This window comes from Myripristis murdjan, chromosome 13 (genome assembly GCF_902150065.1).
Source record: "Myripristis murdjan chromosome 13, fMyrMur1.1, whole genome shotgun sequence".
NCBI lineage: Eukaryota > Metazoa > Chordata > Actinopteri > Holocentriformes > Holocentridae > Myripristis > Myripristis murdjan.
This window is the reverse complement of record NC_043992.1, coordinates 19673434-19698939: the sequence shown is the minus strand read 5'-3', so window position 1 is coordinate 19698939 and position 25506 is coordinate 19673434. Positions and strand designations below refer to the sequence as shown.

The window sequence follows — 25506 nt, the reverse complement described above, 5'->3', positions numbered from 1 at the left end:
AGCGGTGTTGCATCTGTTTCAACAGATTCAGACCATAATTACCAGCCGAGCTGGGATTGCAGCTGTTCCATGTAACATTGTCCTTACTTGTCTCACATGGATGTGAGACCTGGGGCAAGCAGCTATAGGAACAGCTTCACATGGCGGGTGAAGGTGTGAACACACCATCAGAGCAAACGAGCTGGGTGACTAACCACATGTGGCCTGCTGTGTCCCCATACATTCAAGATGTCCAAGTCCAAGATGGCTCAATTGTCATCACATTTTTAACTTAAAGCAAATTTTATCTTGGTTTGTGAACCTCAGTGGGGACCCTGTGTGGCTTTAATGGAGGTAATGTTGTGATATGTGTACCTTATGAATTTTATAAGAAATGAAGAAGAAAAGCAAATTACTCAGAATTGGTACTTTAAGTGTTTTATTTACAAATACGTAAAAAGATAAAATGTGGAAGTGACCATTCACAACCAGTAATACTACAATGGAAGGGACATGGTCAGTCATGCCTATGTTACAAAAATAGTGACCTATTTACTATTTTACAGTATCTACAACAAATTTATCACATAAACATTCCTCATTGTCTTAACTTGTTCCATATTATCTAGATTGTCTTCAGTGTGCAACATATCACTTTTTGACACTTTTCTTCACGCCTTGAATTTACAACTTTTATCGTTTTTACAAACAAAAAGCTTCATAAAACACCAACCGCTAGATCTGTGGTACAGTTTCTCTTCTCCTACATGTGAAGATGCAAGACATTCTTGACGCAGAGCAGACGCCTGCTCTTATTCACTTTGATTCATAATAATCAGTCAAATACTCCTCCTTGTCATCATTTGAACTTCATTCGATTTCACCTTCTGGACCAGCGAGCTCACATTCTGTTTTGTATCTCTGTACACCTTTCCCCTCGTGCTTTACTCTTCCCCAGCGATGCCTTTTTCTGCCTTTATGTACATATTCTGTTCCTTTGACGATGAGGGGCTCCGAGGTCAGCAGCAGGCATTTGAAAGAGGCGGTGTGGCCACATTTGAGAACGGCTGGTGCAGTCTGTGTGGGGGCGAGCGGTAATCTGAAACAGGATCTGACCGTTGCAATTGTAGAGTCCGGGGTGGTTCAAGGGTGGAACGCAAGCCAAAGAAATCCATGTCATCCTGGAAAGAGAGAAAGTGGTGCAACACACAAACGGAATCATGAGTAATTTATCTGCCGAGAACCGGTCGGGGGTCGACTTAAAACAGCATCATCTTGGCTACATCAAAGGCCTGGGCATGGATGCTGCTTCGCACTATCTCTGTTTCTTTAACCAGCCAGACTCCACTTTCCATGGACACGCAAACACACACACCACTGTCCCTGTCAATCAAAAGGAGTCCAAGAGTTGTAAAAGAATTGCTCCACTAAAACTATATGGATGCTGCCTCTGTCTCAGCCCATTTCCCCGCACTGAATCATGTCAGCGAGGCTGCCCTGGAGCCTCTTGTTAGCAGTTAAATCTCCCTTGGGGAATTCTGTTTGTGTTTGTATTTGTACTTTCTCAATATTTTTGAAAGTGCAAAAAGCCTTGATTTTTCTTCTTTGCAGTTCAGTCCTTTCAAGGCACAGTTTACTCAAAGCCTTTAGTTTCCCCTGGCGTAAGACTGTTTGCTCTCACCCTCTTGCCTCTTTGCTTTGCACAGTAAACAATCAGGGTGTTGAGGATCACTCATTGGTTTGAGCTACTAAGGTGAAATGCCAAGAAAGTGTCTTAACTCACCAAGCAAAACATTTGTAAATCAATTCAAATGATATTCGGAGATGTTCTCAGGAAAACAGCATCCTCCCATGAGAAAATTTTGGGGAATCAGAAAACCAAAGAGAAAAGGACTCACACTGCTCCTAGAAAGATGTGCATTGGTTTCAAAACTTTGTTCACAACTAAAATGCAAGACAAGGCTAATTGCATAGAATAGCAGTATCCATTCAGATGGACATGATAAAAAAAAATGTTACAGGGTCACAAAATCAGGGAGAGGTAACCAAGAAACAACAGCAACAAGAAGAGCAGACCAGAGATTCATAGACCAACTGGAATTAAATTCAGGGGGAAAAAAAAGAAACTGGGGGAAAATGTGAAAGATCACCATTCCTGAACTTTGTGACTTGGATTTCTCATGTTTTTCACTGACCTTCTTAAGATGATGGGTGCTGCTTGGGAAGAAGCACATCTGTCAGAGCTTCACCGTAGCTTCCTCTGGTCCGGTCAGATGAATTCTCCAGGACATTCTCCCTTGATCTGGGCTCTTCCTCTTCCGCCTCTCCCTCTTCTTCCTCCCCTTCCACCTCCAGTCGCTCTGCAGGCTCTGGGCTGCAGCGGGGAAGTCCAAAACTGTCGGAGCAGTCAGAGTTCTGCCACATCCCGCCGGTCTCTCTGGAGATGGACTCTGGATGTTCTCCCAGATGGATCGGGGCGCTTCCCTCGTCAGGGTTTGCGTTTCTGGGAAGCAGAACAGGCAGGGCTGGGGTTAGCACCATGAAACCTCTGTGTGCAATGTCCAACCGCGGCCTTGGAGAGACAAACCTCTTGGCAGCCCGGATTCCATTGTGATTCCATCGTTTCAAAGGATATTGTTAGCCACATGAAATTACATCTATTGCATTCAACCTCAGATGCAAGTTTGCCTGAGCTTTTTAGTTGTACCACAAAAAACTGGACATGAAAGTTAATCTTGGCTTCAGGATCCATTTTCTCATGAAGGGCATCTGTGGCTTGGATTTGGTCTTAAATATATTTTGTGTGGAAGAATATTTCATAGAATAAGACGTCAAGATTTAGAACCACAGCAAGGCCAGCTTTCCCACTGTCCCCTCTTTCCTGTTTTGAAGCTGAGGTGTGAACAGGAAAGCAAACCCCCGAGGCAGAGGAGCAGTGGTTTAGTGTTTACTTGCCTACTGTTTCTAGGTTTTCTCCAGGCGTACCAAAGGTAGAGTACAAAGCCACATGGTACTGCTTGCATCACAGATACATGGAATATGCTATATGGATAATGGTGTCCATTAAGTAGCATATAGTATGTTGAGCACATATAGCCACTAATTTACAGTGCATATACATTAAAATAGAGCAGTTTCTAGTTCTCTAGTTCTCTAGTTCTAGAATTACAGAGAGATACTTGTAATTCCATCAGGATGAACAGAAATTACGGCCTTTATTGCAGCCTAAAGTTCCCTTAGATAAAGTCTCCCCTCTCTGGGTCAGCGTGGGGATTTGTGATGTGCATGCTCGTCCTCATGAACATGTGATTTTCAGCAGAAACTTTTCTCACCCGTCATTGAAGCTCATCTGGGACTGGAAGGGGCTGTTGTCACGGCTGCGGCCCAGACTGCAGCTCTCATCGCAGCACAGGGATGGGATCAGGTGGACTGGACCTGGATATCACACAAACACGCCAAGACAGCATTGGGTACATGTAAACAAAGAGGAAACATCACCATTCACCATCGCCAGAGGAAACTGTCCTTGCAGTCTAAGCAAAAAGGCAAGATGAGGCCTGATGAGGCTTGGGGTGCTTGTGTAGCTTGACTGCACCATTGAAATTGAATTGGTAACTACACTATTGAATTCAGAAGCTGTCCTGCAGCATAGCTCAGCGCACAAAAAAGTAAAAAGAGCTCAAAGGTAGAGACAATCTTGAGGCATGATGCTGGTATAGCTGCAGTAGTAGTCTAGTGAAGTGTCTGCAAAACTAAGGCCATAATGGATGGGGGCAATGTAGTGTAGAATTACAGTACTACCACTTGTATTTACCAACAGGTTTTTCTTCCACTTTAAGGGCGCACTGTCTTCATTCCACTGATGTTATCGTAATGCCTTTGTGTCTAGGCAGCTCCGGGAAAAGTCAGCACAAACAATAGAGGCATTGCCAATGTAACAGAGCCTTCGGAGCTGTTTCTGTGAATGTCAACATCTGTGTGATGCCTCGACACCGTGGCAATGTGAACCCTTAAGTCTAAAAAAAAAAAACAGCGTACCACAGGTGTGTCCGGGTCCCAGGTGACACTGGCAGCACGGTCTCTGGGGGAAGTCATGGAGGCGGCACCGGTCCAGGCAAGACAGCTCTGCTCCACTGTAGGGACCGTCCTGGGACCTCAGAGACGCTGGGGAGAAAAAGATATTGAACATGGTCAACACTGGAGCACAGTCAGCTGCTCTACCCAGGCAGCTCATAAACCCTCTTGGGTAAGAAATCTGATCCTTTACATAGATATCCTTTTTGTGGGACAACAAATATCTGAAAGGCTTGTATCCATGCATTGTGGTGACTCACCGCTGGGCTTCTTCTCCAGCAGTTGTCTCTTGCAGTAGATGACACAGAGGACCAGCAGGGCCAGCAGCACGGTGGCCAGAGCGCTGCAGATGACGGCGGCCAGGGCCATGTCCCGGGGACTGGTCCCGGCCGAGGGCAGTGGCACCAGGTTCACACGCCCGCTGCCTGCCAAGAAAAGTGAAGGGAGTTGGCACCAGTAAGAAAGTGAGGAAATACAACTGGAAAGAGCGTGAACTGTCGACAGATTCTGTGATAAGGAATTTGTCGCAACTTTGAACCTCTGCGGTTTATTGCAAGGTGTTAACATTATGCCACATTAACAGCATAATTTGACACAGACTGTGCAGCTGGTCTTGCATGGAGGGTGATAAGGTATAACACATGACGAGGCGCAGTTTCCTCACATTATTAAACCCAGTCCAGCAAATCATATTCAAGCTTTCGCCCAGGTAAGACGTAATGTGAGACAAATTATCCCATTTTTTTGCTCAGAGGCCTCATGTCGTCGCTACCATCAAATAAAAATCAGTTCAAAGAGAAAGCACAAGGGTGGGTCCTCTGTTTATCTGCCTCAGTCTCTTTCCACACAGCACAGGACGACTTCACAGACATTTCTTCCCCTTGGCCTCGGGTCATAACGCCCTCAACTGCTACTCACACAGCCCCATCATTAAAAGTCTGCGATCAAGGCAAGAGGCAGACATTCTGGTCATGTGTTTTAAAACGGGTCGAGTGTGTGAAAGCAGCTGAGAAAAACAAAGATGAGAGGAGACAATGTGCGTTTTCATGCTTTGTGTGTCATTGTGTCTGCGGTGGTGTGTTGCGTATACGAGCTGGTTTTCATGATTCAGATGCTGTTCCCCCAGTTCTCAGCCTGCATGGGGGGAGGAGTCAGGGTGGGGTGGGAGGGGGTGTTGCATGTGATGTCACTGTTTGCGCCGCCCCTTTGAACACCCCCGGGACTGTTGACACACTCGCCTATCAAGACCTCGTTGCACAAGTTCCCACTAATATGGAACATCAGGGCTTAATGCGGCTTAATGCTGTATATCACAGCTCAAGACAGATGATGAACTGGCACTCTGTTTTAAAAACTGCCTTCTTGCACATGTAATTATCCCCGCAGGTCTTTGCCAAAGTTAACAGAAGAGTAATGAAATCAGGTTAATCCAACAATACATACTCAAGGGGAAAATACCGCTCACTTTCAGCCTTCAGGCATGTTGTTTTCATAGCCTAGAACACATCACTCTCTATTAGAGAGAAATCACTTCTGTTTATATACTAGAAGCAACTGTGGGGAGTTTATCCCACACGCTGCTGGCTGATGTCATACGGATATACAGCTCCAACTGAAAATGAATTAAACTGGAGAGGAGATGACTGCTGCACAGCTGTAACTGGGATCATTTTCCAAACGTACAGCAGCGTTGTCTGGCTCGGACTGAAAGCAGCTCTGCAGGGAGGCTGAAGCGTCTGGACGAGCCGTCACATTAACAGGTTGTTTCTGCTCTCTGGGGTTACCTGGAGGAAGGGGTTTACTGTGGGGAAATTCAAAGGTAGCACTATCTGTGGCAGCAAATAACTGAGGTCTGCACAGCTGTTTATCAAAAAAAGAAAACAAAGATGCAAAGAAAAATGCTATTCTTTGTTTTTTTTTCTTGACACCCCGTATTAACCCTTTGAAACGTGAGCAGATTCATTTGCTTTCTTTCAAAAACACTGGAAAAAGGTGATGAGCAACTTCACATGAAATGATGCAAAATCTCTCTCTCTCTCTTTCTCTCTCTCTCTCTCTCTCTCTTTCAAATTTTCCAGTTCTTTTTTCCAATTTCCAGGTCATTCTCTTGAACTACTAATTACATGCAAATTTCAGTTTCAAAGGGTTTAAGGTTGAAACACAAGAAATCTGACCTCCATCCAGGTTTCAGAGGCTTCAAAGTGAAATAAAATGGGCGTAAAAGCTGAGACAGGCAGCCGTCAAATTCAAAGCTGCTGCCTCGCTTCACATCAGCTTGTCAGATGTTACATTAAAATCCTGGCTAGTTTATAAAAGCTGCGAGGGAGGCGGGTTGTCCTCAGCTATAGAAATAACACGCCTCTGTTCTTACATTGACTGACATCTATATCTTTTAATCTACATGGCTCTGAGGCCACGTAGATTAAAATAATTGTCTGTGATCTTTATCGGTAATTAAATATAATAATGGTGACCTTAAAAAAAGATCAATGTATCCATGGCAGAATGGGTGCAGGTTTATGCAGAACAAACAAGGTAACCAGAACAGGTAGCATGCCTGCGCTGCACAATGAAAACCACTGACTGCTCACCCGCCATTCAGCAGAGAAACCAATTGTGCGAGATTGTAAGATGAATATAGCAAATATAATAAATGACTTTTTGTTTGAGAAAATCTTTTTCAGTTTGCCCCCCCCTCCCCCTCTATCGCTGTTTGCTTTTCGGTACATTAATCATAAAGGGAACTGGGTTCAGCCTTTTCACATCCAAGAGCTCTTTGTTATGCAATGTAAACATTACTTTAGCTTTGGGCAGTTTTTTTATTCAGCCAGATAGGGGATAAGGGTATTTTAACATTCCTTTAGAGAGGAGGAGAGAGGAAAAAAAACTCATAGCAACGCTCCGAAATCCAGTCGGACCCAGAGGGCACAATATATAAGCGTTTTATTATAAGCACTGAAATATATATTGTCACAAACTGAGTGATCTTTTCTTTTTAAAACAAGATTAGGACATTTCAGTGGAGAGAAATCTTCCAAACTATCACAATAAAAGACTGAACACTTTCTCTAATAGTTTTCAAAAGCAATCACTGATGAACACACGGCAACTACTCAAATCATTTTGCATTTTTTTTTTGTGTGTGTGTGTTTTTTAAGGAGAAAAAAATGTGTATTTAAGTATATTTATCCTCTAAGAATTAAATATTCAACCTGCTCATGACCAAATCAGTCCTGTTTCCTGCTGAGATATGAACAAACGTGTGTTTCTTCTAACCAGCAGCTAAGATGACCAGTAATCATCTGTTTACTTTACCAGCATCAGAATACAAGCGGCCTCGATGGTGGTTGGAAGAGATTAACATTTTTTTTTTTTAACTAATAAACACACAAATATGTTTGATGTTGAGGTCTGGCAACTGTTTTCCTTTGTTTTACATTTACAATCTGCACTTAATCATGTTTTTTTTTTTTTTTTGAGCCATAATCATGATGAATACATGGCTTTCAACGGTTTATTAATTAAGGATTAAGTCCTGCATTGTTCTTGCTCCGCTCTCTGGGCTGAAACTCTCAGCTGCCACACCTCAATCAGTGATGTCAAGGCAGGTATTTCGCCTTTGGCAGCATCAAGTGCTTTGTGATCAGAAAATTGTTCCTACCTCCAAGTTCAGATCCACAGACACAAACTCCTTTTTTCGTTCTCACTCCGTAGCTATGGTCATGTACAACTATAACAAACAGATTGTACATAGTATTTTGATGCTTGCTATATCCTACTTATCACCCAAAGGTACTCCATGTATCCCAACGTGGTTAATTTGGGGTACTTTTGGGCACATCTGGGAAGTTTTGGTTACATTTTGGTAATTCTTTGAACATGTTTGTACTTTTTGACACCTGTTTGAGCACTTGAAAGTACTTTAGGGTGCTTTTAGGTGAGAAATAGGGCCCATTATCACAACTCAGTGTTTTCAGTTATAGCCAGTGTCTAGTACTGAAACAGTTACGGCTAATTAATGACGGTCAATTAATTAGTTAGTTGAGCAGAAAATTAATAATTTATAATTTTGATCGTTGAACTTCTGATGCCCTTTTGTCATTATTTTTGACACTTTCTAGATTAAATGACTAATCGACAACATGACAAATAATAGATGGGTTAATCAGCAATAATCAGATATAATAATTAGTTGCAGCCCCTGCAATGTTAAATAGTGAAACTCCTATAAACTGGCTACTTCTCTTCCTGGTCCTGGCAGCTCCTGGTCCAGTGTGTTGTTGGATTTTGTAAGCACATGTGGTTGACTGTCTGATGAGATTAGCCCTTGAATAAGGTAGACATACAGTCACTGGTAAAGCATAGCCTCGTCCGCTTAGATATTTCTTCTCCAACTCGTTTGTCCTCTCAATAAATGGTTTTGCCAAAAAAACACACTGCCAGTGACAGTCACAGAAAACTCAAGTTGGGCGTCTTGCGAAGACACTGCGATGTGCTGTGAATTGCTAAAAGCTAGTTTTCACTTGTTCTGGTGTAGAACTGGATTGGTGAACACTAAGACCAGTGAAACCGGACCAGTTAAGACTTTTTGGCCTCAGTTGTTAAGGTCAAACTCATCCAAGGTGAGCATCCTCTACCCCAACACTACTGAAGCATGTCAGCGTGTTATCAGGACCCAGCAGCTGCAGCAAACATCAACACTGGAGCATTGAGGAGAGCTCACCTGCTGATGTTATCTCTACACCGCACGCTGCCAATAAACCACAGCCTTTGATTCGCTCTCTGCCTGTTGACTTTATGGAATGCCAAACTCAAGGGATACTTCAAATAAAAAGAGGCACTACTTTGCATTGGTGAGGAGTGTTTGACGGGGCTGGACAAACCTCCAGAGGCAGACCACTGTCCTACCACAAACAATAGTATGGCTCAGGTGGTGGTGGTAAACAGCACATGAGAATAATTTTGAATCACATTAGAGACAAACTCATTTTAATGTTATGAAAAGCTGATTGTTCTGGACAGAAAATTAAAGTATTCAAGACACTGTTGCATTCGTGTTATCAACTTAGCTTAGACTCAGCTGACAAAAAACGTGGAATAAGAACAAAATGATGATGGTTAAGTCTACATGGTGCTCATTATTAGCCCGACTTGCTGATAAATTCCATGTTAATTCCTTGATTTTTGTCCTCACCTAATACAACCCATGGTAATTTGGTGTAGTGCACCTTTAAATTTCCATCTGCCAATACCAGTGCACACTATGGGCCTCATTCACCATCACCATCTTGAGCAGGTTCCTCACAAAAGTCTACGTGAGACTCATTATGGGCACTTCAGCTGCTGCATTATTCGCATCTGTGTTCTTGTGATGATGAGTCCCGATGTGCTCGTAAAATGAAAGCACAGGCCTGTTGATCCTGGTTAGCAGAGGTAAACACTCATCAATCCCCATAAAAGGGCGTGGGACTGCAGAGCAGTGTGCTGCACACACACAAGCTGATCAAGCTGAGAGAAGTTGAGACTGCCCACACAAAAGTCTGAAGAGGGTGGGGCACTGGACTTCAAACATTAAAAAAAAAAAAGAAACATAGCTTTGTAGTGGGGGCCCTGCTGCAGGAAGTGAACACCAAAGCTGCTATATTTATTAACGTGGTGGATATAAAGGAGCAGAAAAAATGATGCATGAGATGCTATTACTCATTCAGTGAATGTATATCTGAACAAGGGCGCACATCTGATGAGGAAAAAAATGTTTTGATAGCAAATCTGTAGCTCTAAAAATATGTTAGTATAGTCTTTGTGTTAGTCTTTATTCAATAAGACCATAATACTTGGTAAAATAATGTAAAATTAATTCTGTTCGTACCCAAGAACAAATCACAATAAGAAAACACTGGTGAATGTCAGAATCTTAATGAAAACTGTGCAAGAAGAAATTTCTTCTTCAGAGCAGCTGCTGCATGAGGCCCAGTGCTCTCTGCTGTGCGCACCGTGCAGGGAGACGTTCAGTATGATGGGTCAAAGAGCACAGAAGACGAGGGTGTCTGTCACGGGAACATTTGATGCCATCTTCTGACAGAATCGAAAAGCAATGAGCAGCACAACACACTTTGATGTCGACGATAGTACAAGCAGGTTTCAAAGTGTGGGGAAATGTTGAAAAATATGAAAAAAAAATGCCTATTTATGAAATGAAATAAGGGTTTAGGTAAAGCACAAGGTCATAACAGAGCCAAGGTGCGGCTAATAATCCGCACCGGTTATCCACTTAATCCTTCTGATCATGAATCTTTCAGTTAAAAGGGGAAAAAAATGTTTCCTTATATGTTTAACCTCACAGGAACCTCTTTCACAGAACGAGCTTTCCAGATGCAAATACATTACACTCCTCTTTACTGAGAACTCTTTTGAACCCTTGCTTGCTGTGACATTGTGCAATACAGATAAAGGCGTGTATTACAAGTATTACAGGAATTCTATCAACACATGAAGTTATCATTTTGCCTCATGTTCAGCTGAAACAGGATATGCCTATCACGCTGATTTATAATTTCCATATGTGTTGCACCTAAGGTGGTGTGTTTATGGCAAAACAGCTAATAACCGTCATTACGGATTTTAATGTGGCAGCTGAAACATTATTAACGCCATGAGGCTGTGGTTTTGATAAGTGCGTAACTGATAAATGATTACCACAGCTGGTGAGGATAAACTCTGCTGGAGTACACAGAGGAACCATCGCTGCAGCCACGGCTTTTCTGACATCTGAATGGCTGTGGGGAAGCCGACTGGTAAGACTGAAGGCTCTTGTCAGACTCGCAGGTAGACCGTTAAGATGATTTCCTGCACGCTGCCATGTCCAGTACGTTCTGCGCATTCTGTGGTTAAAGCAGACTGAGGGAACCTTTGAAGTCGGTCGACACGGGGGGGAGGGCAGGTTGGGATTAAGAGTTCTTCACTTTACAAGATGGAACCTCGAGGTTATCAGCGGCAGCAGAGGTTTGTCGGATCATCTTTCGGTGTGTTCAGCTGGTCATTGCCACAGGCTGTCTCTGGGAAAGGCCTTACAGTAGCTCACACAAGTGATAAGTGGCAACTGTCAGTAACATGACTGCCCTGCACACCAGAGGCATTTGTATCTTTTCTTCTTTTCTTTTCTTTTCTTTTCTTTTTTTTTTTTAAAAAAGGGCTAGATTCTGTCTGAAATATCAAGGAGAACTGATGTTGTATGGCTTGCTTCCAGACTAAATAGCATGAGCTGGTTAGTGAAAAACCAGCTCAAAGCTGCACTATTGTTTTCTTTATTACCCCAGCAGATAAAATTCCCATCTGACTCTCGCGTAAATCTGGTTGGAATGAGTAATAACAGCAAGACAGGCAAGGGGTAAATGTAGGAGCTGGGACTCTGTGTGTGTGTGTGTGTGTGTGTGTGTGTGTGTGCGCGCGTGTGGGTCTATCTGCATGTGTGTGTGAGCGATAGTACGGTCCAGTCAGCTTTCAGAGATCTACCGTGACAGTGAAAAACTACAGCAGATGAAACACATTAAAGAGGCTGAAAGAATCCATAAAACACAATCTCATTTTTACTCGGCTCCAGAAACCGACCAGGAGAAGGGGAGGGGGAGGTGGGGGTTAAGATTTACAGTCCACCCCAGACAGCAACCGCCTCCCTTGCACAGCTGCACCGTTGCCCCGGGCCAGTGTGGCCTATAAGAATGATCTGCCCTTTAAGTTTTCACCACCCTCTGCAAGATAACACTGGAGGGAGGGAGCAAGACTTTCAAACATTTGGAAACGCTCCACCGAGAGTCCCTGTAAGAACTAACAACCGGCTATGTCGGGACACAATGGCCATTTTGTTTCGTGGGCCTCCTCCAGTATCAAAACGGGAAGCTGCACAGATGAACAGACAGGCAGACAGAAAGAGGCCAGTTGTCCCACAGCCTGTGTAATGCTGCCTCTCACAAAATAAGGGGGCGAAAAAAATCTAGTAACTCAGCTTACACTGAAAGAGACTGAGCTGAAAATCCAAACACGCTGCACGATGATGGACGCTCTGACAAAATCACGACTCTTTGCATCTGGAGGGGATGTGAGCAGAGAGTAAACAATTTTTTTTTTTTTTTTTTTTTGCGAGTTGTCCCAGGGCCGTCTCCATTTATTTAACAGAGGGGTGCTAAACCTGGCTGGGACCCCTCCGGTGCTCGTGCTGCCAAAAGCCTCCTCAGAAACAGCTGCAGCCTCCACTGCCATCAGGAAGTCACACTCAATTACCAAAGGTATAAGTTCACTAGCCTGTTCACTTTATGCGGAAACCTGAAATCATAAGGTTGTACTTAACTACTGGTAATGGCTGGGGAAAAAAGAAGTTAATTGGATCTGTAGTCTCCTGGAATTGGAACCATGCTTTGAGAACATACTGTACTCCATCCTGCCTTCCTCTTTTTGCATAATGGTTCTCTGCAAAGTGGCAGTAAATTATCCCACTTGAATGAGGATCCACTGGTGGTGTGCCTACTCTAGTGTTACATTTTACACTCATTACAAAAATATATACAGCAGTTTGATAGTTTAACTAATGTTACATAAACAGACATTTTCCCCACCTTGTACTCCTGGCAGCAGTGCTGTGACTGGCCCATGAAACCAGATGGTTAAGTTTAGGAATGAGGTTAGAGATAGTTAAAGTTAAGCAAGGCTTTAGTGTGGCTAAGGTTAGAGTAAAGACCTGGGGGCAACTTCCATGTCTTGGAATACAGGCAGGAGAAAAACACCCTTGAAACTGTTTTTGTTGTGCAATACCAACAGAATTTGTATTTAAGGATATTTCTTGATTTAGTCCAAACAGAGAGATGAAGCAACATGGACTTAGCTGAAGTAATCCAGTCCAAAGCTGCTATTATGCTAACAGTATCTATGTAAACTTCAAACTGCTCTGCTTGTAAATCCAACCATTTATTTGCATATATAGCATAGTCAGTTGGCTCAGAGAGACTTAGTGAACCAGCTATGACTTTCTCCACCCATTAGGGGCTGTGGTTCTGATCGCTCTGAGGACCGTGTGCTGGCATGTTTTATACGCGGGCAGGTGCTTTGTTGTGGCATTGCTGCCTGGGTTTTGGTTCTCGCGGCATTTGGTCAGGAGTTCAACTGTGTGTGGCAGCTAGTCAAGTTTGCTTTCAGACCATTGTGTTCCCTTGTTTTCTCATCTGAAAGCATCACAGGTGAGGTTACTTTTTCTAGGCTGCAAGTGAATACCCTGCACTCATGGGAACATTAATGAAGGTCCCACTGATGTCAGGCCAACTGTTAGAAGCAGAGAAAGAAAGGAGAGGTGCTCACAGTGAGGTTCGTAGGGAGGCGGCGGGTCCCCACAGGGTATACACTCCATGTCCTGGAAACCACTCAATTTTTTCTTCCTATAATACCTGTTGAAAACACAGAATGACACTATGATCTTCAAAGTTGTTATGCACGGGTAGAGAGCTAGTTTGAATCACAAAATCATAACCTCATGCAAAATTGTCAAAAAGGGTACTGAAAATATCTGGCCTCAATAGCCTATGCATCCAAATGACTTCACATTCACCTCCATTAATTTCCTGTATCAGGACACTGAAGAGTGTCTTATCGTGTTTACACCATGGCCACTTGACAACAATTAAAAATAGGGATTGTATTGCAAGATAAGTATGAGCTCAGTGCACATTGCATTCGGCCTCTCTTCTCACCCGGGCAGACAGTCGCCACACACGGCGTTGCTGGTGGTGGAGCAGTTACCCTTCTGGAAACGATTGATGAGCGCGCAGTCCAGACAGGGCTTGCACTTCTGAAGGCTCCGGTCCTCTTTGAAGCGACTACTCCGGCAGGGCACGCACCGGGCATCCTCTCCATAACCAAAGCCACATTCCTGGGGGGATTAAAAGGAGAAATACCCTGGCTGAGAGGTGGGTTGGTGGTTTGGGGAGGGGTACAGCTGGTGAAAAAGGCATCTGAATGTGGACTACCAGGGGTCTGGAATTAAAGAATGATCCTGGCTCGCAGGATCGGAAGAGAACAATGGCCTGCTTCTTTTGAGAGTCCATCTTACACTGGCAATAATCTCCCTGACTCTCTCCATATGAATGAGTGGCCTTCCGCTGCAAGACCCAGAATGGCAAGGCATTTGAATAATAAAAGCCCTAGGGGACACCCACTGTTGTATTATTGCAAGTTTATTGCTGCGTTTTTGTGTGACTCCCTCTCCAAGCAGACTCAGTGAGTGTCCTGTTGATTGAGAGGCCAGTGTGCAAAGGAAACGCTTCACTAAGGGGGCAAGGATTATGGAGAAGTATGGGGACAAAATAAGATGAATACCCCTCTTGCATCCCACAATAGAGAGTGCACTTAAAAAGCACAGCTTCCTTCTACTGTGTGTGACTGATTTAATGCTAAACCACCTTAGGGAGGATTTTGCTGCCTATACTGAGCAGAAACTTGACAATGCAAGATATATCTCCGTTGAACTTGGAATAAAAATTGATTTCCATGATCAAAATATAATTAAAAAAAAAAAAAAACATTACATTTTTAGCTTGGTACACATAATGCCTTACGAATACCACTCAAATGACCCAGACTACCAATGGAATAAACACTGAATTAAGTATTTATTTCACTTTCCATTTCATTTGCTGATCATATATGCCTGAAGTGCATGTGCATGTTATTTGTCTCCTGTCCCACTCAGCACTGTGCCATATATTCAGAGGCAACAGCACAAGGCCGCTGACCTTGATTTTGAACTGACATAGCAACATTTACGTTACTGCTGATATCACTGTACACCATGCTGAGTGAAAGGACCTTGCATGGGTGACATCATTCATTGATCATCATCTCTGGAGCAGCTGCCCTCCTGTTGTCCAATGTTTGCCCACTGTTGCCACACTGCATTCCCAAGCCGGGAGGATGGATCGGGAGGGGAGGGGAGGGCTCATATATCATTAAAGTGAAGGTCAGCTTCAAACAGGGCGCTCCTCTCTTCTCTTCTCTCCTCGCCCGTGTCCCATTTCACTGCCCGGGCATGCAGTCACACTGGAATGTGTGGGCACAAGAGTCTGATGGGGGGGTTGAGATTGGGAAAGCAGACTGGCAAGAAAAGAAAAAACAACGAAAAAAAAAGGAGACAAAGATGTGACCGTGTGATGGCACCGCAGAGTCGGGCAAAAAGAAGAGGAATTAGCTCCTTCCAGCCAAACATGTAGAAGCTTGACATTGAACCCTTGGACCAGGCCTGGCCGGAGGTGCACCAGCTAAGGCTGGACTATTGCAGCTGTTGTTATGAACTCTCCATATAAGGCCCTGCTCTCTCCAGCAGGACAGGCCAGGGAACAGTGGAGGTGGGTGGGTGGGCAGGGGGGTGGACACGGAGCGAGAGAGTGGGCGGTTGATGAGTGACAAAGAGGGGGAAAGACAGAACGAGGAAGGCTTGGCCGCTCATAGTCGCAAGCCATGATCTTGCCTTCCTGAAGAGATAATCAAGTGCAGAGATCGAGGATAGCGGCTCAGCGCTGAACCCTGAAACCTGGCCTTGAGGGAACATGCAGGGTAGTGCAGAGTGGTTTGGGGCCGTATGACCCACTTCCAGATGAAGGAAGGGGGCCCAGAGAGGATTCATCCCTGCTAAGCCCTGCCCTGGCACAAGCTCTGTCCATGTGGCACCACATGGCAGGATGGGGGCCAGTGCCACGTACACAGAGCAGGTCAGGGCGCTGAAACAAAAGGCCAGTGGAGCCAACTTCTGCTCCCCCTCTGTTCAGGCAGCACAGCACATGAAGGAGTGATCTCTTTCACTCCTCTGTCACTGGTAACAAAGCTGAGCAGGGCGGACACCTTATGCTGACTCAGCTTAGTTGTAGGCGATGAAAGAAAGAACACACCCCTGCTAATCAGTGATGTGGTAGTTATTATATAAAAAGATGGGTAAACCAAATCGCAGCTACTAATCATAGACAGACAGTAGGATTACCAAAAGAATAGATATGAAATCTACTTTCCTGAAAACAGGTTTCAGGGGCATCTTGGGGCCTCAGCTTGCTTTGGTTCTTCACAATGAGGGTTCAAATCTGGCCTTGGACCTTTGCTTCATGTCATGACTTTGTGTACCTCCACAGTGAACTGTCCAATAAAGCTAAAACTGATACTACCTCCCCTGATGTAAAGTGTGAATTTTCCTCATAAGAGTTAGGCCAATTTAACAAAAATGGATGAGTAAACTCTGCTTAACAAAAGAAAATGTGGTTAAACTAAGTTAAGCTGGTTTAAGTGAGTTTAAATCGTCCCTGCTGATGGTTAAAGGACCTTTAGAATATCCTGCCCCATTCAAATGAATCAGATGGGCCAAAATATTTGTTCATTGGGAGTATCATCAGGAACAAAAAAAAAAAATGCAAGAAAACGGCAAGAAAACAACAAATACATAAAATCTTTGAAAAGGCAAGTGAAAATGATGGCCCTGAACTATGAAACACCCTGCAGTATTCACCATGAATCTGAATCCTTCATGGCAAGCCAGAAGTGAAATCCTAATCAAATCAGCATTCAAGTGTGTCAGTCTTTCCTTTTGCATACTGTCCTTTGAGATGATTTAACCTCAAAATATGTCCAAAAAAGACGGTGCTTAACATCCCATTTCCCTATCCTATCTCTCGATCTAGTTTGGGCAAGATTGCCAAGCAAAACAGCCGCGTGGAGGGGAGAGGAGCGCGGAGAGGGGAGAGCTGGCTGGGACCTGAAGCATGTTCAGACGGAGAGATACTTCTGAGATTAGCAGGGAATCACAGGAGTCTACAGGGGGAGGCCAGTCATCTGATCTGGTAATGAAACAACCCAGAAAACAATGTGAGTTTGTTAATGTGCTGTGCTGCCCTAGACATAATGACACATGCCTTTTTCTCACACACACAGACACACACATTGAAGCTTGCCTGGCTCTGTCAGCCTTGACTAGAACTTGTTTATTACACACATTCTAGAAATACACAAATAGCTGGCTTTGGCCCTTAAAATCAGGAATTTAATCTCACTCTACTAAGGCAGTCACTGTAACTCACTCTGGACAATAGCATAAAAAAAAAAAAGCTGAAATGTAAATTTCTGTCTCTCTCTCTCTCTCCAATGCCAGCAGGCCTTTGCCCTGGGAGAGAGGCAGAGGGGAAACGCTACACTCTTTCAATGATCTTGACACATCAAAGCATTTTGCTTTTTTTTTTTTTTTTTTTTTTTTTTGCCGATGGCAAAAGTTTCCAGCGTGCACTGGAAAGCAGTCCACTCCCACTCGACACGACACAGCAGCAAAGCAACTTACCGTGCAAGGTAAGAAGCTATCGCGGTAGGAATGAAAAATACAAACAGAGAGAGAAGGATTGGTTATAAAGGATGTTTCCTCTGTGTGGGTGGTTCTTTTAGCTACAGTTAGTGTTGAGGAGCTAATTGATGTTTGTCAGCCTGCCTTAGAGAGGCTTCCAGAGGCAGACTTCCAGAGCAAACTGGGGCACATTCCTCTGGGATCTCTATGGCAGCCACACAGAGGGACTCCAAAAGTCTGCTTCCTTCCCAACAGTCAGCTCTCCCTTTTAGGATACGGACAGATTGTCTTGGTTACAGATCTCAGATCACAAGTCCTTCTCTGGGAAAGTTTGTGGGCATGGCCCCGGGTCTCCACTGTGAGCCGGCATCCCACTACCCTCAGAGAACGAAAGAGGCAGCCAATTATTAACCAGGACCCCAGGGTGGCTAGCGGCATTCATGCCTGTTGAGCTGGCAGAGGAACACGAGGACTACTGAAGCGTATTACCAACCACAGAGTGCATGTCTCTGTGTGTGGAGATTAAAGGCAACTAGGCTTAAACGCATGTGTGCAACAGATGTCAAGGGTGATATGGAGTTTTTTCACCCATACTCAAGGATGTAGCAGAGTGTAAAGCAACTTAAACTCAATTCACCCCGTTTTTCATTTGCAGAATACAGTTTAACCTTTATTATGTGAATGCATAGTATACTTTATAGCATAATAACAGGAAACTGATGCAAATTATAGGAAGATTTGGCCTTCTAAGGGAAATGATACCATCAGTTGCCATTTTATTCATTCATAAATGGTAATTGATATTTTTACAATTGTGGTTGTTTGTCTTCTGATGACTAGAGGTCATACTTTACCCACTACAACACTGCCTGCTCTGCACAAATGGATGAATAAGTTGCAGGTAGAAAGGAAAGCCTTTGCTTACCAACTTTTACTAACACCATACAGGCCTGTTTGTACAAAGCACACAAATCCCATGGCTACAGTGGTGAAAAAGACTGTACTCACTATAACCCAGTGAGCAGCAAGCTTAGGCATGGCTTGCTTCAAACAGCAAAGACAATAACTTGGACAGGGTGCTAAGGGGAAAAACAATGGAAGCCATTCAGCTACAGAAGGTCAGAAGTATGGGTGTGACTGATTAAAGAAGGGTCGGCGTTCTACAAAAGCTAATAGCGGCTTGGCTGCTCGCTCCATGAAAGAGAGGAAGTAATAAATAATGTTGGTCCCCTGGATAAGATACACCTCTCTAAGCAGAGATGCCCATTCTTTTCATGAACCAAACATTTTCCCTTCTTTGGAGTTTTTTTTTTTTTTCCTCCCGCTGGAATAATTCATGTGACGTTTTTTTCAGCTCAAGGAAATTACAGGGTGATTCAAGTGACCTGTTTTGGTTCCTCTTTTGTAACTTAGACTTTCCTTTTCCTAAATAAACAGCTGCATTTTTTCCCTTTACGGAAGAAGCTGCTGTTGAGTAAACAAGGTATTATAGACAGATTTGGGGTTTTGAATCAGTTCAGTTTCAGTTCATTCAAGTCGAATCTTATAAAATGGAATAGCGCTCAAAAGCAATTTGTTCCAACCTTTGATAGCTCCTGCCCTGCATCGCACTGCTTGCAGGGTTTACAGTTCCCAAACTGGTCCTTGTACTCCTGCTCTCTGCATTCTCTGGTCTCCTCCTCGGCCCTCGCAGGAACCTGAGAGGGGACAGTAATTTGGTGAAGGCCGGTTAGGGATTCCTGTGTTTCATCACCGCTTTCATCAGTAACAGATAAAACAGACTGAATCCAGAGCCGTGCATCATAACCCCCTTTATAATCGTTTGAGGGTTTCAACCTTTGCCACAGACTCCTCTTGAAACCAAGTTTGATACTACTGAGAAAAGAAGAGCTGAAACTTTAATCATCCCTGTGGGAAGACTGCAGAGCTGCAGCAGTAGAATCAAAGTAAAAAGAGCAACAAATCAAGACAAAATATAGACAGGGACAGCTAAAAGAAGAGATTAGAGTGTGGCTAGCAGTGCAGTGAGTGAAGATAATGCAGGATGTGCAGCATCATTGGTGTGATGCCAACAATTTTATGGATTCAACAGTGTTTGCAGAGTTGCCTGCGTCACAGTCTGGTTCAAGGGCATGTGTGCAGGATGTGCAAAAGCAAATGGGAAAATGTGTAGCCTTAGCTATCCACATTTGAATCTCACAAATAGGTACAATATGAGGAGAATGTGACTGTATGGATGGCAACTTAGAAGAGAAAACTATGCCGTCTGTGTATGTTGTACCTTTCCCTTGCACGGTAGGCAAATAATAACAAGGCCTAAGCAGGCAATTTATACAGTAATAACATAATGATGGGTGAAGAGCAATCAAACCCTTATGAAAGCTCAAAAACAGTGAATAAATGCTCTTTAAAGTGTGGCAAAAGTAATGTCATAATGCACTTACCAGAGCAGAATATATGATATGCAGGGTCAGGATAAGGAAGAGGCTGTGCTGAAGCATCCAGACCATGGTGATGGACCACTTGTTGGGAGCAGCTGAGGAAAGAGATACAGCAACACTAGATAAAGTACAACCATGGAGTATCTCTGTGTGTGCTCACATAAATTATGTATCACACTAAACACTTTATCTTGAATCAAAATGAACACTAGGCTATTGAAAATGGAGCCTCAATGTAAAGAAAGTAGGCAGCTATTTAACAAGAAATGGCCACAATTCTAACACACACACACACACACACACACACACACACACACACACACACCAGCTGCAACTCAAGTAAAAACTACAGACACTTGTTACTGGCAAAGTGTTTGTTTTGCTCACCAAATTATGCTCAAAATAATGATTATTGTGTTGATGATGCAGAGTGCATAGTAAAAATCAGTTCAGCCCAGCCCTCAGTGCAGCACTCTAACACACATCCTGCAGTCTTTGATGGCATTTCCATATTTCTACATGAGGAAGATAGCGCCTATTTTCTCATATGACATGATGTATTGACCTAACAACCTAATATAACGCACAACATCCCCAGTTAAAGATCACTATACTGCTACCAATAGTTTACAGCCTTCAATCTGCTGTAGTAATCTGCAGCATTCCTATAATATTCCTGTAAGTGGCACAGCTTCGCTCTTCTGTCTGTCTATTATCTCCTAAAATCACTCATGGAGTTTTTATTAGTCGGGGGAATCGCCGTGATATCCCAGAAAATCAAAGCCAGCAGCTGAAAAGATCTTACCTGCTTAAAAAAAAAAAAAGATGCGTGCAGGTCTTAAAAATCGCGTTGAGACCGGTGAGAGCCGCGGTGTGGTTTGTGCACCGGGCTCCACACCATGTCAGTCCGGCCCCCGTCCGACTGAAAACCACCGGATCGAGAACAAAAATCGACGCGGAGATCAAAGGCGAAAGGCGGATGGTTATGGATCTAAAGGCTGCGTGTGTGATCCCCGGTGAGCGAGCAGGGTCACTTCAAAGCTGCTGCAAACACAGCATTGTGTCGCTCGGTCAGCGCGATATGAACACTGTGATCAGCTCCCATTCAATTGGCTTCTAATGGGAGTCGATGGAAAAGTTGATTCCCAAAGTTTTCCAAATGTCGACACGGAGAGGAGGAAGACCGGCCCGGTGTGTTGTTATTCCTCTTTGAACCAGCGAGCCATCGTTCTCCTTAAAGCCTCTCTCTCTCTCTCTCTCTCTCTCTCTCTCTCTCTCTCTCTCTCCCTCTCTCTCTCTCTCTCTCTCTCTCTCTCCCTCTCTCTCTCTCTCTGCTGTGTTTGTTTGGTTTATCTGAAGTCTTTGCTGTTTGATGGCAGTGGGGTTTTGAAGTTGAGCACCACAGCCTCTCTAAACCAGCGACTCCCAAACTGTGGTCCGGGGACCCTCCAGGGGCCAAAGATTAGGATAAGAGATTAGTATTAATTTCATCAGAAGTCCCTAGAAGTCACACCCCAGTCAGAGAATGCATATGGACTGTTTTATTCCAAGGTTTTACTGTCACAGATGGCTACAGACAGGAAATTCTGCCTTAAATTACATGAAGCTGGAAAAAAAAATCTTATGCAATGGGTTTTTTTAGGACAGGAATCTTTGGACTTGAGGTTTGCAGTCTAATGCTTATCTGTGCGGGGGTTCTGGACAGGACACAGTCAGAGAAACCCTTCTTCTAACCAGCTCTCCCTTTCATCTCAATGAGCTGCAGATGCCCTGACGTCACGCCCCTGCTCCAGGATTGGCTGAGCCAGGCTGACTTGTTAACCCAACTTTGGGAGAAGAGCAGAATTCACTGACAAGCCATTCATGTTGTCTTTAAGTGACACTGCGAGATGTCAGCCTTAATAAGACGTTTAACCAAGCATTGTTTCAAAGTGTCACGGTCTGATAAGATCTGCCTTTTCGACAGTTTTTGACAGCTGTTTCCACAAAATTCCTGAAACAAGTGAAGTAACACTAGGAGAAAAGAAGTGTATTTATCTCACTCCACTGAGCAACATATATCACTTGTGCTAAGATATGAACATTACTACAGAGAGATTGTACATTTCATTGGCTCATCCTGGCCACATCATGTAAGAAGTTTTGTTTTTGTTTTTGTTTTTAAAGGAACCTCAGAAAAAAGGCTGCTCTAATGACTTTCTATGACAAGTAAGCCGATGTGTTATAAATAAATATCTGTTTGGTGTCAAGTGGTTTGTGAATAAACAGGTAATTATCTGCACAATATGGATGTTCTAGCGTGAGGATTATGGAAACATAAATTTCAGCTGTTCGACAGGATTTACATAGCCCTGTTGATACATAAAGTGCATGATTATATTAAGCTTTAGATATGATTTTGTCAGTGTTGTGCTGTGTATGCACTTGCATGTACATGCATGTGTGTGTATGTGTATGTGTGTGTGTGTGTGTGTGCCGGTGTTGGAAACAAGGCAAAAACATAGAGGACAAAAGTTCAGCTCTGCAGTGAAAATGGCCAATTAGTTGACATGTCTGGGCATGCCTCAAATCAATTCTAGGAAATTGGTGTTATGATTATGTAAATGTGGCTGTGTCAAGTGTTCCTCTTTGTGAACTGGGAGAAGATATTGCTTGTTATGCTTAAATACATGATAATGTTTTATCTGAGGAAGACATGATGCTTGGTAATGTTTTATCTGTGGAAGACCCGTTTACTCCTACTCGGCATCATTTCAGTACTGTAGGCTACTGAGCTCTGTCCTTTATAATGACATTAGAAAGGTTAATGGCCTGTCATCAAACCATGACAATATATTCTTCCAACAGCCATTACAGTGTGCCAACATGCCATTTCCCACATTATCACATGCTCATTCTCATTGAGTGAATAGAGGTCAACCTCGGTTTGGTGACCCGCACATCATTACAGGCTAATGTTAGCCATCTAGCCGTGGGGGGAAGTAGTGCAGTTCATACTTTTATGGAGGAGCAGGAGATGTCAGCTTAGGTTTTGTCTCCATCTACTGAGAAATGGGTGTCATGGTGTTCAGAGGCATTATTTGGAGCTAGCACCACTAACTATGAGCTCAGTACCAAACATAGAATTGAATAAACACCTCTATTACTGTGACAAAAAGAAAACCTGAGCATTATAGGCATCAGAAAAGTAAACTTTATGCAGAACAGCTGTATTGGATTATATTAGATTGTACAGGTGGAACAAATGAAGTGGCCACTGAGTCTATTCTATTCTATTCTATTCTATTCTATTCTATTCTGTTGCACACCCCATGTCCTATTGCATTGCAGCTTGTGGACTGTTCTGTTCTGTTTCATTCTAGCAGATCTTTGCATATCCCAGCTTTGCCAGTGTGGTCTGTCCCACAGAAGCTGGGTGCAGCCCTGTCGCTTTAAGAGACGTGCGCGTTAAGACCTGCAGTGTAAAGGGACTAGTCTGGAGGTGCTCGAAAACACCTCTGTTAGGTGTTTCCCCCCGAGGGCCGTGTCGTTTAAACATTATCTTGGATATATTCGGCCCGAAGGACACGCTGTGAGATTTACGTGGTCATTTGAGGAGACTTGTGGCCTCCCCCGCCCCGCCGGTGCAGAGGACAGGACGGAGATGCCGCACTGATGCTGCTGGCAGCCTGCTGGCTCCCCAACGTGAGTGTGCCTCTCTCTCTCTCTCTCCTCACTGCGGCATTCATGATGCTGGGGGAAATTACAGTCTAGGAAATGCCATTTAATGGTATGTGTTAACCTTTAACAACTGTGCATGCTGTACAAGATTTAGTAGAGACTCATCCTACAGAAAAAAAAAACATAGGTTCATATTGCTACAGTGTGTCTGTGGTGAGTTTATGTTAATCTTTATCGTAGTTTACAGTGTCACTTTTTCTGTCACATCACTGTAATATTGTATTCACAGTTTTGCTGCGATTGGTTGTTTGTATGGTATAGCTGTTTAAAATGTGTAATAGGTCATGATCATGACATGTCTTCGGCAAGGCCACTGAGATATAGGCATGATGGAAAACACTCTGAACACTCTTATATTTTAATGTGCTGGAAGTCCTTGACTTGAGGCGATGATGTCATTCTGTTAAGTTTGGTGTTTCCAAAAGCATTGCACCACACGGCACGATGCTTTCACTGTATTATATTAGAGGGATTACGCACTTAGATGCTGTGTTTACTCATTGCAATACAGGCTAATAATCGCGTTATGCACCAATTACAGTTACGCTGTCATAGTAAAATATCAGTGAAACCCTGAACATCAGTACACCTGCAACATTAGTTAGCATCCACCCAAGCCAAATGACCCTCTTAGATGAAAAACATGTATAGGCTATCCAAAGAGAAATATAATTTATTACATGTCGGCAGCTGACCACTGGTAATGAGTGAAGTGGATCTGCCTGATAAGAGGTTGACAAGTTTTCGCTGATCGGACACTGGGCCTCAACAAAACACAGGGGGATAAGGGACTGGCATAGGCCTGTGCATTTTGGCTGAACATTTTTTTTGGAGGGGGGGGAAGTTGATGTGCGCATCTTGGACTGCAATGTGTTGGCGTCCAGTCCCATTACATTAGTGTCGTGACCGCAAAGTCCAGGCATCTTCAGATCAGCATCCCAGATCCATGCAGCAGCCCCAGGAGATCACTGAGCATCGTGGCTGGGCCTGCATGTTGGGAAGTGTGTGTGTGTGTGTGTGTGTGTGTGTGTGTGTGTGTGTGTGTGTGTGTGTGTGTGTGTGTGTCAGGTGACGATCAAACCCAGCAGTGCAATCAGCATCAAACACAGGTGGACAGGGTGGGGATCTCGACTCTTATCTTTGGTGGTGTTATAGTCTACCGTAGTCTATAATTATTATTTAATTATAGGGTGGGTAGCCTACCACAGCGAGGTGAAAGGGAAACGTGAGGATATCTTAATGTAATTCTAATTCAAAAAGTTAGGAGTCAAATATAGGCTATTTAGCTGTATGATTGAGTCTATGGTAGCCTAATAACCATCAGTGCTTGACTGTATTATTTAAAACAACGGACCACCTGACCATCACCATTCTGAATTACATGACCTCCAGAGGAGAAAATTATATATATACATACATATATATCTATATCTATCTATATCTATCTATCTATCTATATAATAGTAATATAAGATAATAATATAAACAATGCACATAAACCCTTGGTATAAATAGTGGTAGCTTAAATAAAACAGTAGTAATTAAACCTTAGACTACTAATTATGACTTAGATAAGTTGTTAGACAAGATCTACTTTGCAAAAGTGGACATGAGTCTCACTCAAGGTCCTGCTCTTTTGCCTGAACCAAAGTTATTTCCTCAAAACTGCTCATCACAAAACCATTAAAAAACAATGAAATGAAATGACATCGTTTTTAAAAATAACTTAAGGATATTTGTCAAATTGAGAGCAGGTGTGGTCTATGTGGTCGTGCACCCGGAACAGGGCAGAGTGAGACCTCTTGCTCTCACTTGCTCTTTGCTATGACCAGTAGAATATCGTATAAAACGATTGATAAATAACAGCCAGTGTGTCAATAAAGTTGCTGTGGGTTCAGATGGACTTTACATAAAGGCGTACAAGTGTCTGAACTCAGAATA

At 43.5% G+C, this 25506-nt stretch overlaps 1 protein-coding gene across 1 annotated transcript; it reads right to left on the bottom strand.

The window, feature by feature from the left end:
• Positions 1–401: 401 nt before the first annotated feature.
• Positions 402–20670, bottom strand: tnfrsf19 (tumor necrosis factor receptor superfamily, member 19). The gene is made up of 10 exons (XM_030066995.1): positions 20651–20670; positions 19849–19940; positions 18988–19101; positions 13788–13966; positions 13399–13484; positions 4314–4478; positions 4018–4143; positions 3312–3414; positions 2175–2482; positions 402–1160 (listed from the first exon to the last, which is right to left on the bottom strand). Exons 2-9 carry the CDS (start codon positions 19912–19914, stop codon positions 2179–2181), a joined length of 1143 nt encoding a protein of 380 aa, XP_029922855.1. The 5' UTR covers positions 19915–19940; positions 20651–20670; the 3' UTR covers positions 402–1160; positions 2175–2178.
• Positions 20671–25506: the final 4836 nt, after the last annotated feature.

What these genes read in the sequence shown, in the direction of transcription:
- tnfrsf19 (XM_030066995.1), bottom strand. Translation starts at nt 19,914, where the DNA reads ATGGTCTGGATGCTTCAGCACAGCCTCTTCCTTATCCTGACCCTGCAT. An exon ending in ATATCATATATTCTGCTCTG is followed by an intron (nt 19,102 to 19,848) that starts GTAAGTGCATTA and finishes GTCCCCTCTCAG; the next exon opens with GTTCCTGCGAGGGCCGAGGA. An exon ending in GCTGGAGAAGAAGCCCAGCG is followed by an intron (nt 4,144 to 4,313) that starts GTGAGTCACCAC and finishes TTTTCTCCCCAG; the next exon opens with CGTCTCTGAGGTCCCAGGAC.